This window comes from Lolium perenne, chromosome 6 (assembly GCF_019359855.2).
Source record: "Lolium perenne isolate Kyuss_39 chromosome 6, Kyuss_2.0, whole genome shotgun sequence".
Lineage (NCBI taxonomy): Eukaryota > Viridiplantae > Streptophyta > Magnoliopsida > Poales > Poaceae > Lolium > Lolium perenne.
The window spans coordinates 153242710-153257194 of record NC_067249.2 but is presented as its reverse complement, the minus strand read 5'-3'; the positions used below and the strand labels follow the sequence as shown (position 1 = coordinate 153257194).

The window sequence follows — 14485 nt, the reverse complement described above, 5'->3', positions numbered from 1 at the left end:
CTCCTTCTTCTTCATTGTCGTCCATTGCGGTATCATCGCATTCAGAGAACATAGAACGGTACTGGTCATCGTTATCTTCTTCTTCATCGCCGTCTTCCATCATAACCCCTTCTTCTCCGTGCTTGGTCCAAACATTATAGCTGGACATGAATCCAAACCGAAGCAGGTGGCTCTTAATGTCTCTTGAGCAAGAGTAATCCTTCTCATTCTTACATTTTAGACATGGACAACACATAAAACCTTGCTTCGACTTGTTGGCCTCAGCCACAAGCAGGAAAGAATTCACGCCCTCTCTGAAAACGGGAGCACATCGGTTACCGTACATCCATGGATGACTCATCTGCATCATAAGTACAATTATGTATCAGATGCAATCACCTTGCTAAAATTAATATTGTACGGACTATGTGTATACGAGAAAATAGTTGCTAACCTTTTAGGATCAAAAAGAGGAGAAATCTTATCAAATAAAATCAAGTGGCATCCCTCACAAGCATTCCATCAAACACCTCTTGTGCACATGTAGAAAAAATGAGCTAGCATACACCTCCACCTTTCACCACCAAGGAAAAAAAATGTAGGGAGGTGGGGGGGGGGGGGGCTGGCTGCGTGTCTATATATAGGCATGGCCCTTTTGTCGTGAGCCGTATTACGATCCGCGACAAAAGGGGTGCCGGCAGGAGGCGCCAGACCTCAGACCCCTTTTGTCGCGGGTTGTGATACGGCCCGCGACAAAAGGGCGCGACAAAAGGCCCGGCTCGCTCCAAATGGTTTCGGGGCGACGTGGTCATGCCATTTGTCGCGGGTGCAGGCGCGCCCACGATAAAAGGCTCCCACGAAAGCCCTATTTTCCACTAGTGCATCTGAATTGTTGGATCATGGTTGGATGGCTGTGATTTTATGGATCTGCCCCCTCTGGATCTTTTATTAGTATATAGTATAAATAATAAGTAGTGATAACTGGCACCTATTGGCCGCCGTACCCGTTTACAAAACAAGCTAAAACGAAAATCTACATAACACGATCATCCGAGCTTCCTAAGCCGAACGCCTGTGTAGCCGCCTCCGGTCAGTTTCGTCATCTGCGCGGAGCAGCGATTACGGCCTTTTCCGGCGAGATCCTCGACGACTAGGTGCCTTCTCTCTCTCTCTCTCTCTCTCTCCTTGTATAACCCTAACCCTAGCTTTTTTTTTTTTTGACCGGGAACCCTAGCTTTTGTCAAGTTCTCAAAGAAGATGATGTCCCTTAGGGTCAAATTCTTCTTCTTCCAATCTGATTCGGAGTGTTATTTTTCTTGCATCTCCACTTTCATATGATTTGTACAATAATTGTTAGTTGTGTCTGAACTCTGAAGTCCATGTTCTGTTCCTGTGACGTTCTGGTCCGACCAATAGTAGGATAAGGCAAATCAGAAGTTCAGAACTATATTTCAAGTTGCTTTCTGAAAGATTCCTTTACGATTGTGTTCACAGTGTTCAACCGAACACCAGCATGTCATCGGCGATGAGCAGGCTGCATATAAACGGGAGGCTGTACGTAGCTGACATGGCACCAGGCACCGGGAACGCGGACCTTCGCCGCCACTTCGAGCGCTATGGGGACGTGGCCGACATCTTCATTCCCAGGTGCCGCCTCACCGGTGGACCCCGTTGCTGCGCCTTTGTCCAGTTCTCTAGCCCTCGTGACGCTGGCCGTGCCCTCGCTGACCCTCGCCATGTCATCAATGACCAGCAGGTACCTATGCCAACCTCATTGACAGTTCCTTCTTTTTCCGAATATAGTGATAACTGGCCCTGTCATAGTTTTCAGATTTCGTGAGATTTCGATGAAATTCTATATCATTAGACAATGAAATATTGACCTTTCCCCCAAAATATTTCAGTAGTACATGGAAATTCAAATACTTTAACTACCTGGTTCAATTCAAGTGAAACTGAATGTGAAAACCATGCTCCCGCTGAATATTACTAGTGAGATGCAGACTTGCAGAGTCAATTTTTCAAAAGAAAGTGGACTGGGATTTAATCTCCTTTTGTTCAAAATTTGTCTTTCCATTAATGCCTGCTTTGGAATTTTAAATCCCGCATATATGGTTTGGTGAGGTTATACATTGGAAATGTCTTTTCCTGTGCAGGTGTACATTGCAAGGGCACGACCAAGATACTTGGAAGATTCGAGTTTGTAAGCCCCTCTTTCTCCATTTCTCTCATGCACACCCACATACAACGAAATCATCTTTTTTAATCCTGACCCTAGCAAGTTCTCCAAGAACATGATGTTCCCTATGATCATTCCTCTTCTTCCAATCTGGTTCCGCGATTCGGTTGCGTCGCCACTTTTATATGATTTGTATTATAATTTTGAATTTTCTCTGAAGTTCATGCTCTGTTGCCTTTCTTTCTGAACGGCGTTCGCTCTACAATTGTGTTTTCAGTCTCCAACCAAAGACCAGCGTGCCACCAGCGATGAGCAAGCTGCATAGCAACGGGAGGCTATACATAGATGACATGGCCCCAGGCACCGGCGACGTGGATCTCCGCAACTACTTCGGCCGCTACGGGGACGTGGCCGACATCTTCATTCCCACGTACCGCCTCACTGGCCAGCCCCGCTGCTCCGCCTTTGTCCACTTCTCTAACCCCGATGATGCTGCCCGTGCCCTCGCTGACCCACTCCATGTTATCAACGGACAGGAGGTACGCATGTCAATCTCGTTCACACTTTCTTCTTTTTTCTCGCATAATCAATGACTGGATCGAACAAGTGGTGCTAGTGAGAGCAATTCTAATACTATAGCCAGCTACTGGCTATAAGTCAAATGTCATATCATTCATAACCAATTTAAAACCAACATATATAATAATGAGTTATAAAACTGTTATAGATTATCAATGTATGGTCCATCTTTTACTTTCACAAAATACCTAGGAGCATGTGCTAGAGCTGGATGTTGCATAAGAGCAACTCCAATAGTATAGCCGGTTGTTGTCTATAAGCAAGATGACATGTCATCTATAGTCAACACATAGCCAACAAGTACAATACTCTCATAAGAGCCCACTTACATTCTCTCTCCTCTTCTCTCTCCTCCAACTAGACACAAATATACTATTTTAATCCTTGTAGCCAGCTCTCCTTCTCTCTCCCCCTCTCACTCTTCCAACTAAACAATAATACACTATTTTAATCGTTATAGCCAGCTGACTAGTCCTTATTGTACTTGCTCTGAGAATGCTGAGTCGATTTTCGAGAGGTAGATATTATTGCGCAATGAATGACTGGGATTTTTTATGGTGATATGTCGTGCATCAGAACTGATTATCTATGACCTTTTATTGTTTTCGTTTCAACTTTTGTTGTCTCTTTTTGTAGAAAGGGATATTCATAAGACTAGCCACAATGAAAGTACCATGCATGTCATGTTACCAAAAATCTGATGTGGCACTGTAATTGATGAGAGTGGTATCATAGGTAGATACCGTATTATAGCACGTAAAACTAGAAAGTTCAATGACAAATACTACCTCTGTTTCAAAGATGCGAGAGTGTTATTCCAAGATGACATTTGACCATAAAAATTGAGCAACAAAATCTCGATGATATTATATGTAATTAGAATTGTTGGATTCGTATTCAAAATCACTTTATAATGATGCTAATCTCATACAAACATCTTTATATATTTAAAGTAATTCTTGGTCAAACAAAAAGCTCGAAAAACGAGGGCACCTTATTCTTTCAAATGAAGGGAGTACATCATGTACACAAATTTTCTTTCAGATTCTACAAAACATTAAATATGAAGGAACTATGATACTTCGTTCATACCGGTTTATAGGGTAATTATGTATTCTGAGAAAAAAAATTGACTACTAATTTGATCAAGACGGTATAAGATATATATCACAGAAGGTATACTATTGGAAATTTCTTTTAAATATGAATCCAATGGTATAATTTTTGTGGCATATATCTTATATTTTGTTGCCCAAATTTGTAGTAAAACTTATTTTTAAAATGCGTAATTGGCCTGTAAACCGGTATGGAGGGAGTACCACATCATGAGACAATGCATTATAGGGATATATCATAAACTAGTCTTATATGCATGATACTAGTGTATGATACTTCCACTACGACAGGTTGTCTTTTAAGCATTTATTTTTACCTATGATATCGTGCTAAGAAGCACTCCATTGTGATTCAACCAACAATTACTCCATTAATATGTTGCTTATGTTATACTCCTACTGCAGCGTCATAATTATAGGCAAATACTTATGCATATGAATCCGGTAACATTAGTTGTGTGTCACAAGAATTATGTATATATAGTAAATAGGGTAACTACTCCCTCTGTCCACAATTACCCAACATTCTAGGTTTTGTCAAAGTCAAATTTTGTATACTTTGATATATAGATAAAACATTTTAATACCAAATATATGTAATATGAAAATATATTTCATGATGATCCTAACAATTAATATTTTTTATGATGGATATTGATATATATTTTCCCTACATGCTTACTCAAAGATTATAAATTTTAATTTTAATTAAACCTAGCATGCATGTAATGACGGAACAGAAGGATTACCTGTCGAAGGAATCAAAATACACCCAGCTTATATATTAGGACTGCTAGCGAATAGTAATAACAGAGAATGTAATACATAACATGATAGTTTTAATCTTCTTTTGTCCAAATTTTGGCTTTCCATGCGTTCATGCCTAAAGGGGAATTTAAAATTCCATAGACTCCCTCCATCCCAACAAAAGTATCTCAATTTTATGAAAATTTAGATGCATCTAGACACTATCTATCTAGTAGGTAATAAATCTAAATAACTACTATACTATTTGGGAACAAACATCTTTTTTCACATAATTTTGGAGCCTTTTTATGAACTCACCTCGTGCTGACACGTAGGCAACTTTGTAGTTTATTTCCGTGCGGATGTTTTGGTGTGCAGTTTTGGTGCTACCTTGGAATTTTGGTCTACTTTTCTTCTGTTTCGTGGTGGGTTTCTTTGCTATCTGGGTGGCTATAGCTATTTTTATTGAACCGCTTTGACCTTCTCTTCGTTTTGTCCTCCATACCGCCCCATCTTTTCTGGATTTTCTCCCCACGCGTGCTCCCTCTCCATTATCCCCTCCACCCTGCCGAGGTCCTCCATGCCAGACCGGAGATCCCCTGCCCGCTGGAGCTTCTTCTTGCCTTCCACCGCTCTTCCCCCGTCCAAAACGAGTTGCCTTCAGCTTTCCCTGTCCAAGGAGGGCAAGTGTGCGGCCGGCTTCAAGTGGAGGATGGAGAGAGAGGCGCTGCGGCCTGGGGTCAAGAGGCGCTGCAGCGGCTGGCGATCTATGGTGCGGGCGGAAGCGGGCGGCGCTGCTTGGGGGACGAGGTAGGTGCGGCGGCCGGCGTTGAGGTCGGGCGGGGCTTGACTGTGACAAGGGTGAGTTGCAGCTTGTGTGGAGGAGAGCACCAGAGGAGGAGCGGCGCCGACGAGGAGGCGGCGACGGCTGAAGAGCGTTGCGCCTGGCATCCGGACAAGGTCCACATCCTCAATCCCCCCATGTGCGTCGTTGCCCACATTTAGGTCGGCTACAATATCTCACGTTTCTCCCTCTCTCACTTTCTCTCACTGCCGCTGCCAGGACCCAACCCTTCCCTCGTGCGTGCTCTTTCTAGATTGGAGATGTGTCTAAGGCAGTGCGGCGCTTTGGGAGGCAGCTCCTGCAGTTACAGGTCGAGATTAGGGAGAATACAACCGCTGGATTCCTCCATCCACGACTCGCATCAGGCTAAAGGCATGTGTAAACTTTGTCTCTCCTATCATTTTTTCATTTTCTACACAACTTCCTGTAGATTGTCAAAACCATGCTTCCTGTAGGTTGTCAAAACCACGAGTCAGCGCTCAGAGGTAGGTGGCAGATTGGTAGAATTGTACACGCCTATAAAAGCAAGGCCATCACCCATGATTTTCACCACAAGATTGAGAGTGTTCTTCTGTACCGTCACCCCCTCAGGTATTTAACACATCCGAGTTTTGTGTTCTTTCATTGCTCACACTGCTAATCTTATGTCTCATGTTGCATGTATGTCCTTCGCAGACACTCACGCAACTGTCGAAAAATATAGGGTAAAATATGTGAGAATTTGGGTCTTATGGTTATCTCTGAAGGCCATGGTGAATCTCCCTCTCAATTTACATAGTGTTCCATTTTGTTCAGATGGATTTGATTAATTTACTCTCTTAGTGAATTTTGGTAAAAGCATGATTATTTTACCCTCTTAATCAGATTTAATATGTGGTTTGTTTTATTGATTGAACTGATCTTAATACTTCACATTTCGATTGATTTACCCAGGAACCAACTTTCTTTGGTTTGGTGTAATTCTGCTCAAAACGATCATTGCTAAGGTATAAGTCTTAAATATGAGTGTTACTTTATTACACTAATACGGGTAACATATAGATTATCCATTATGTCATTCTTTTCTTTCTTAATGCAGTGCTAGAAACTATTGTTCACAATACATATGTTCCTCCTGAAGCCAATTAGTAAAGTAGGACTGGTACATCCGTTGGTATTTATTTTGCCCTGCCCTCCCGGAGAGTATTCAATAATAAATCCACAGGTTTATAGCTTCACATGCAAAAACATACACACATTAGGGCATTGTCTTGCTTACTTGACGCACTTGGCCATTTTTATATATTTATTTATTTGAGATTTTTTCACTATACTTATAGAGATCCTCAATGTAATATATGTTTAAAGTTTTTTTTTTCCTGTTTTGTACTTCCAATAAGAAACAATTCAAATTGACCTACTGTATTTGTTTCGTATTATATAGATTCTCTAACATTAGTCCAATATTTATGAATAAGGTTATCATCCCTTTTTGTAGTCTCTTTCATTAGTTTGGTATTTCTGAAATGTTATCATCTCTTTTTTGGTGTTTTGCACTTTCGCTGAGAAGCGATTCAAACTGGCCTGATAGATCTTTTTGGCAGTATATAATTTTTCCTTGTATTGAATTGCTGCTCATTCTCATGCAGGTTGGCAGTCCTATTAAAATGCAATTAGATGGATATCAGTAGCAAAACATTTATATCTATGTATGTATTCAAAGTGGCTCAATGGTTTTCTTCTGTGTACTTTTTCTGTGTATTTTCTCTGTGTTATGGTGCATAACCTAATTTCAGTGTGCAAATATTTTGCATGACTAAGCCTTGAGATCATGTAGTGCTCATTGTATCAAAATTTCTTAGAGAGATGTTCCCTCTCCCTTGCTCTTTCCCTCTCTCTCTCGAGCTAATCACAGGTTATGGACCAGCTGCCTTGGAGACTAAGCCGGATAGCATCATGGCAAAAGGAGCGGCGGGGGTTCAGGGTGAGCACCTCTGTAGCATGCCATTTCCTTCAGGCAGGCCGAGGAGCAGCAGCCTCAGCTTTGCTCATCCCCAATTGAAAGGTGAACACGCCATCATCTCCTACATGTCTTTTGTGTATATGTGTACATGTAAATTTGCATGTTATTGTTTTCTGGCCATCTGTTATTTGGTGGCTGATGAAATTGGGTTTCAGTATGCAGGTTGGATTTGGTTCCGTGTCAGGGTGAGGAGGGGGTGCAATGCCTGGCCCGATTCAATCTTATGTGTCTGGCAATGCCAGCACAGAGCTGCTGGACTGGAAATAATTGTGATGGCCTATCCACAGAATTAGCACCCATTTAGAGGTCAGGTAATACTCCTTTTGGTATATGACGTGCAGGCAGAAACCGTGCATTAGTCATTTTATTGGCTGAAATGCAAATTGCTATATTTTCACATTATCCGCATTCAATGGTGTGAACACGACATCTGATTGGCTACATCTAACTGGTGGTAAAATCCACATGGCAGGCTAACTGGTTTCAGACAACACTAGACTACTAGAGAATTAGGATGGTAGATCCTTTTCGGCAAAACTCACTCTGACGTGAGATCTTATGTTTTCAGGGTCTTCAATCTAGGCACACTAACTATTATGTTCGACAAGTCAATACGTCAGGGATTACGCGCGGCGGCTGTGGTGAAGGTATATTCATTAGCTCCTTTGTTGCTGACAATATTGGAGGCTTTTCAAACGAGGTATATGATCATAAGTCGGACTGGTAAATTTTAAATTGTAACATGGTGCCTGTTTCTCTGACCATCTGCCTATAGAATTTATTAACTACTCCCTCTGTTTGGTTTTAATCGACGCAGGGACACATGACAAATGAACTAGCGGTATTTCCAATAAAAGTCAATTAAAGAGGAGCGGAGGGAGTATTATAAATCTTACAAAGGAACTATTCTCTGTAGAGCTATATGAGTATTCCACACAAAACATTGTAGCCCTTACCATTTTTTTCATAGATGTTCACGCCATATCTTACTAAAAGGATTCCTGTTGTGATTGAAGCTGGTTTTCATCCTGTATGTACCTGCCGTCTTTTCATTTATCTTGTGATACAACACTGTTGTTCCAATCTGTGACACCTAATTGTGCTCCTGCAGGTACACAAGAAGGAGATCAAGGCCGAGAAAGGATCTCCAGTGATGCCACCACCGGCAAGGAAAGTGGAGATGCAGGGTGCAATTGGAGCTCCGCCTGGCTTTCCACCGTTGTAGAGCTTCGCTGCGAAATGGCCAGCTGCACAACCGAGCACGAAAGGCAATAAAAGAAAGGCCAGGCAAGAATCCGAAGGGACTAGGTTAGGAAAAACAAAGTGAGGCCGGCACCTGCTGGTTGGGTTTTTGCCTGAGGCCAGGTTTCACCGTCGTTCCAAATGCAGTCACGAACAACCCTTATGGTACACTCAAGAGTCCAAAGGCATTCTGTCAGTACATCACCGGTGATTTCCCACAGAAAATCATGCTCGGCAACACTGTTGGAGACACATGGAGTGTTAGACTGGTGGAATGGAGGAACTGCATCTTCATTGAGAACGACAAGGAGCTTAGGAAGTGTGCCTAAGCTGAACCTAGAACCAGCAGTATCTTACACTTCTAGCAGGGATGGGCCAGGGAGCCTCAACTCAACACTATACAGTAGCACTCCCCTATCGTCAGCAATCCCAGGGAGTCTGAACTTCAGTGTGCAGAATTCAAGTTGAGTTTCTAAAGGAGCAGTGCCTCTTAGTGTTAACTGTTTAATTTAATTTTCTCTTGGTGGAACACAATATACATTTGATATTTGGATGATAGAGTATGCATGTCCATGTTTTGATTGCATGGTTGGTTTCATCGCCGGCTATCCTTTGCATTTTAAATATTTCCATCTTACTTCATCAAGTGGAATTCTCTTATGCATTTTTTATTCTCATTATTACAGCTTCATCTTACTACTGTACCTTGATCTGTTGTTGCTAATTCAGAAGTGGTCTGCGACAGCAAGGTAAATCCAGTCCCAATTCCATAAGGCACTTATATTTGCACTTTCCACTGGTTTATTAGGAGACCTGTTGTCGATTATATTTTTTAGTTATCTTATGAGGTAGCACTTGCTTTTGGAAATTCAACCTTAATATGTTGATTGCTCTATACCACGTTGTGAGCTATAATATACCTAGGTTTGCCTCATAATGTTAATGTGTGTAAGCAGGTTTCTTATATCTATAGTATTCTCTGTTAGTACTGGTTCTCTTTTCAACCCATGTCCATGGAAAAGCCACAAGAATCCTAATCATCTTTATACCCTTAAATCCCCCGAAGTGAATCCTAAGTTTTTTTTATTACTTTCCCCTTTACAGCACAGTTTGGAAAGATTGAATCTGCATATTTTTTTATATGTTCTACATCTATATTGCAGCTGATGCAATTCTCTGTTTTTGTATGCTGAAACCATGCGTACATGCCACTTCAATAGTTTCAGGTTGTGTGCTCTTCTTCCTGATTGATATTCTTTGGTCTGCTGAATGATTGAAGGCAACATGGAGTTGCTCTTATAGTGAAATAATATAGTTTGCTCTTTTTGGTGGTGCAGGCTGAAGCCATACCTGTATTGTTGGTGTAATTGCAGCTCCACAAGAACTACTTGGTGCCCAGTCTATGATGTACATATCTGAACTCGAAATGATGGGTGTCCTTGGTTTTCATTGTTCAATATAGAGCTTTTATCAAACGAATGACAACTCCTTAATTTTGTATTGAGCCTGGTATCACTGGAACAATGAATTTATACACTGCTTAATCATGGATATGACATATGACTTCTACTATGAAGATACATTTCTAAACAGGCCAATATTTTTCTTACAACTAGCTCTACTTTGGCCTTCTGCAGTTTACGATCAGACATAGGCACGCTGTTTAATTGTAGTTTCATCTACTACTTTTGTGGATACATGAAACGAATCAATGGTAAATATTTTTAGATTATCCAAGAAATCTACGGATATGCATTTTGTTACTTTCGGGAATTATTGCAGTGCTCGAGGAGATGCATTAAACTTCCGTTTCGTTGATCAGTTGTCACAGGTTTTCCCCTTTCTGCTGATAGAATTGATAGGCTTTTAGATTGGTGCCACAAATGACTCTGTGTTTTTCTTTACATTTGGCCTGATAAAAACTGGAAAGATCAACAATGCTGGGGCTAAGTGTGCTTTCCAAACAAAAAACCCTACAATGATGAGATTTAGTAAAAGGTGGAACTTCAAAGCTCTACATTTTCTTACTGTATTTTCTTAAGTAATCATAAAATAAGACAAGACACCAGCAAAACTTGTCACGGTTCTGGAATTTGGTCTTAACTTAGCAACCACAGTACCACGGAGCAGTTTCACCAAGATCAGCAAACTGACGGGGCGAGTAGTTTCACCAAAATGGAAAAATTGTAGTACTCCGTAGCATTTTTCAGGGAAAAGATAACATACCTGTCACTGATGGCTCAACCCATGTTCGCTCTTCCACATCCACAGAGTTCCAGTTCCACGCTTCTTATTTCCCAACAGAGCGCCTGCTAGCTTAGCTCCTCTGCATCGGTTACCTCTAAAAAAAAAGCTTAGCCGCTCCAAGCCTCCAACATCGACCTCCGCTCCAGGTCGGCAAGAAGCCTCCGCAAAATGGAACGCAAACCGGCCGGGAGAGTCCGGATCCGTTCTTCTGCGGTTGTGCCCACGGCGGCTCCGACGCCGAGGAAGAAACGAGCTCAGGAACCTCATTCCCAGCTGATCTCACGACGGTGGCCTCCGTCCCCCATCTACGCCTCCCGTACAGTTTACCCCCCAGCTTCTGGTGCTTCGTGGCTCGCTGATGAGTGGCTGTATCCCGCCAAGAAAAGGCTGCAGGGCGAACAAGGGCGCACGGGCTAGGCTGTGCGTGTACGGCGCAAACAAGAGAAGAATGACATGGAGCAGGTGACGAATCGGCGGTAGAGATCATGGGAGCATGGTAGGATGCTCGCCTGTGTCGATTGATGGCACCGACAGGCGGAATTGGAGAGCAGAGGTGGTGACAGCAGCCGTAGAGTAGAGATAGCAAAAGGGAATTGCATGATTGGTGCCAGAAACGCTGAGGATGCATGCGTGTTACTTTTGCCATGCATATTTTGTGGGGGAAGGACGAGAAGGAGAAGTTAAGATTGTGTAGGAGTACGTGTCTAACCTCTACTACCTCCATCCCAAGACTTAAGGACTATATTTTTTTAAAAAAGTCAAACTATGTTAAGTTTTGATAAAGTTTTTGTAAAAAATCATTAACATGTCAAATATAAAATTAATATTATTAGATAGATAATGAAATATATTTTTATGTGCTATCTACAAAATATCATATTTATTGACAGATTATTCTAAATTTTTGGTTAAACTTTGCTTGCTTTGATTTTTCCAAAAAAATATAAGCCTTAATCCTTGGGATGAAGGTAGTACTATCTATGTACTTTCAGTTTCTTTAGTCAACTTACCCGCAAAAAAAGTTTCTTTAGTCAACTAATGTAGAAATCAAAATTACAAATCAAACAACGAATTAAAGCATTACCTAAAAATAGAATGTAGACTACTAATAGATTTGTTTCCATTAGTTGTTGAATTATTCTTAACAATACAAGGTTGTATTTAAAATGGCTACAAACATTTTAAAAATAGCTTTTACGATTTTTCTAACAGATGAAAGCTTTTTTGTTTATGCTAAACAGAACCAAAAAAAATTAATCTGAAGAAGTTGACGAAGTACCAATGATCTCATAGCGAAAGTGGTATGCCTTAATATAAATTATTTAATATTTTTTTAATTCATTTGTATTACCAATGAATACCCTTCTGGAAAAATATGAATATTAGCCATTGGAAATGGATGTACTTCTCCTCACAAAAAAGAAACAAAGGAATGCTTGTGCTTCAGTTTAACAAAATTTAACGCAACAACATGATATTTGTTAAATAGTTATGTTGTTTTTTTCCTACCATGATTAATGTATTCTATATTAAGGAAATAACTTCACTGAAGTTCTGAAATCCGCTCATACTCTTTAATCGCGAATCTGATAATTTAAAATGAGACCAAAGTAATCTTATAATCCAGAAAAAATTAAGATACATCAAAATACACCAGCAATGATGACCGGAAAGTACAATCCGATCCTATAATGTATCAGACCTTGCTAATACTTGGTTTCGTAGCACTCTTCCATACAAACCAAAGGAGCGGGCGTACTCTAATTGGTTTTTAGATATATGATTACGGTTTTGCTATGTCTCAGTTATCTGAGATTTTCTTAAGTCTAAGTCGCTTATAAAAAAGGGCTCGAGTTGTATTTTTCAGTTAAAAAGTGAATTACACTTTTCTGCTAGAAATGTGCAACTGAACCGAATTACACTTTTCTTTGAACTGCAGTTTCACTTTTCTGAGGTGAATGAGACTTAAGAAAATCTCGAGAAATAGATACACCCCGGTTAGTAACATGAGATTTTCTTAAGTCTAATTCACTTTAAAAAAATGCTTGAGTTGCACTTTTCAGTTAAAAAAGTGCAATTACACTTTTCTGCTAGAAATGTGCAACTGAACCGAGTTGCACTTTTCTGAAGTGAATGAGATTTAAGAAAATTTCAATCAACTGAGACATAGATACACCCATATGATTGTATGCATCGTGTAGAAAAAAGATCAAGGTCTGATCAACTTGATGGAGAATATAGCAAAAAATTAGAACTGATTTTTTTTCGGTTGCTATTTAAAGATTTTATATAATTAGTGTATTCCTACATGCGCGGCGTGCCGCCGCGCCACGGCTTGCTAGTTTTGATAAGGTTGAGACGTTTTTGGTGGGAAGGAGGGAGTAAATGGTTTGATGTGGTCTTAGGCCCATAGATTGAAAATGTATTTTCCTTTTCAGGTGTACATTGCAAGGGCACGACCAAAACATTTGGAACAATCAAGTGTACCAGTACAAGCCTCTCTGCGAGCGGCGAATCCGGGGAGGTCCATGGCATGGATATCGGGTTGGTGACACGGGCAAGACATCCTTGGGTCCGCTAGTGTCTGACTGCATCATTATATATATCTCGGAGGATGGTGTTCAAAGTTGGGGCAGACCGGTAGGAATGCAGGCTGCCAGCAAGTCTACCGGGTACTGGCCAAGACAACATTGATACGAGCTCTCTGAAAGACCGTACTCAGTTTCATCAATTGGCGAGCCTTCTGCAAATTTTGGCCAACTCTGGCCGAGAGCTGGTATTTGGCTATATAGTAGGATATTGCTAGAGCTTCAAAAAGGCGCAATCCAATCAAAAATTGCCACGTGGCAGGCAATGTCAGAGTTTTGAAAATCACACCGTTTGTTGTGAGACTTTATGGTTTCGATTCTGTAGCGCCAGCAGACTAGAAACGGAACGTTAGTTAATCATATTTTTCTTGCTTTATGAACGATATAGATATGGTTCATACTATTTCCTCCGAACGGTTTTTAATCGACACGGAGTAGTTCACTGTCATGCATGTGATTAGAGTGTGCCTGCGTCGATTATTACCGACCAGATGTAGTACTTGCCAAACTACTAGCATGCTAAAAGTTCATAAAAAAGTATTGTAATGCTCTATATAAAATATGAGGTTCCAAACTCTCAGTGAGAAAAGATGTCAAATGGAAAATATTGTTGGTAGATTAAGTTTGAGATGCGTGCACCATTTAACTTGAGCTAGACACTGATGAAATAAATAAAACCTACAAAGTGGAGATGATGTGTGGATGTGTCTCATACGATGAAGGGGTTTAGAGAGTGCTTGATGGACTTCGATTTCCTTTCCAAGAACACGTAAAATTGCATGTAATGTCTCTGAGGTAGAATAAGAAATATTTTACAGCATTACAGCCAACGTTGCGCGCTCTGCTTAAGAATTTACGGCTACTCCTCACGCCTATGTGCTGGCTGCCTAGCTAAACACCATAAATGACTCTTCTAGGATTTTGCGAATCACAACTTCTTCAGCAGCTTGTTGTTGCTCAAAG

The 14485-nt window shown here is 40.8% G+C and overlaps 1 protein-coding gene and 1 long non-coding RNA gene across 25 annotated transcripts; both read left to right on the top strand.

Moving 5' to 3' along the window:
• Positions 1–998: 998 nt before the first annotated feature.
• LOC127307177 (heterogeneous nuclear ribonucleoprotein 1-like) lies at positions 999–13964 on the top strand. Its single transcript, XM_051337887.2, has 5 exons — positions 999–1133; positions 1474–1735; positions 2136–2182; positions 2436–2697; positions 13373–13964. Exons 2-5 carry the CDS (start codon positions 1493–1495, stop codon positions 13484–13486), a joined length of 666 nt encoding a protein of 221 aa, XP_051193847.1. The 5' UTR covers positions 999–1133; positions 1474–1492; the 3' UTR covers positions 13487–13964.
• Positions 5082–10428, top strand: LOC127307178 (uncharacterized). Of its 24 annotated transcripts, none has more exons than XR_011747345.1 (14): positions 5084–5559; positions 5663–5815; positions 5899–6034; positions 6119–6429; positions 6522–6647; positions 7072–7131; positions 7350–7487; positions 7601–7756; positions 8014–8145; positions 8263–8475; positions 8557–9150; positions 9374–9436; positions 9851–9913; positions 10025–10428. It is a non-coding gene; the product is annotated as an uncharacterized lncRNA (long non-coding RNA). The 24 variants fall into 24 exon arrangements; XR_007855230.2 differs by lacking the exon at positions 6522–6647 and having other exon boundaries at positions 5085–5559; positions 6119–6195; positions 6377–6429; XR_007855228.2 differs by having other exon boundaries at positions 5082–5559; positions 6119–6274; positions 6377–6429; positions 6522–7487.
• Positions 13965–14485: the final 521 nt, after the last annotated feature.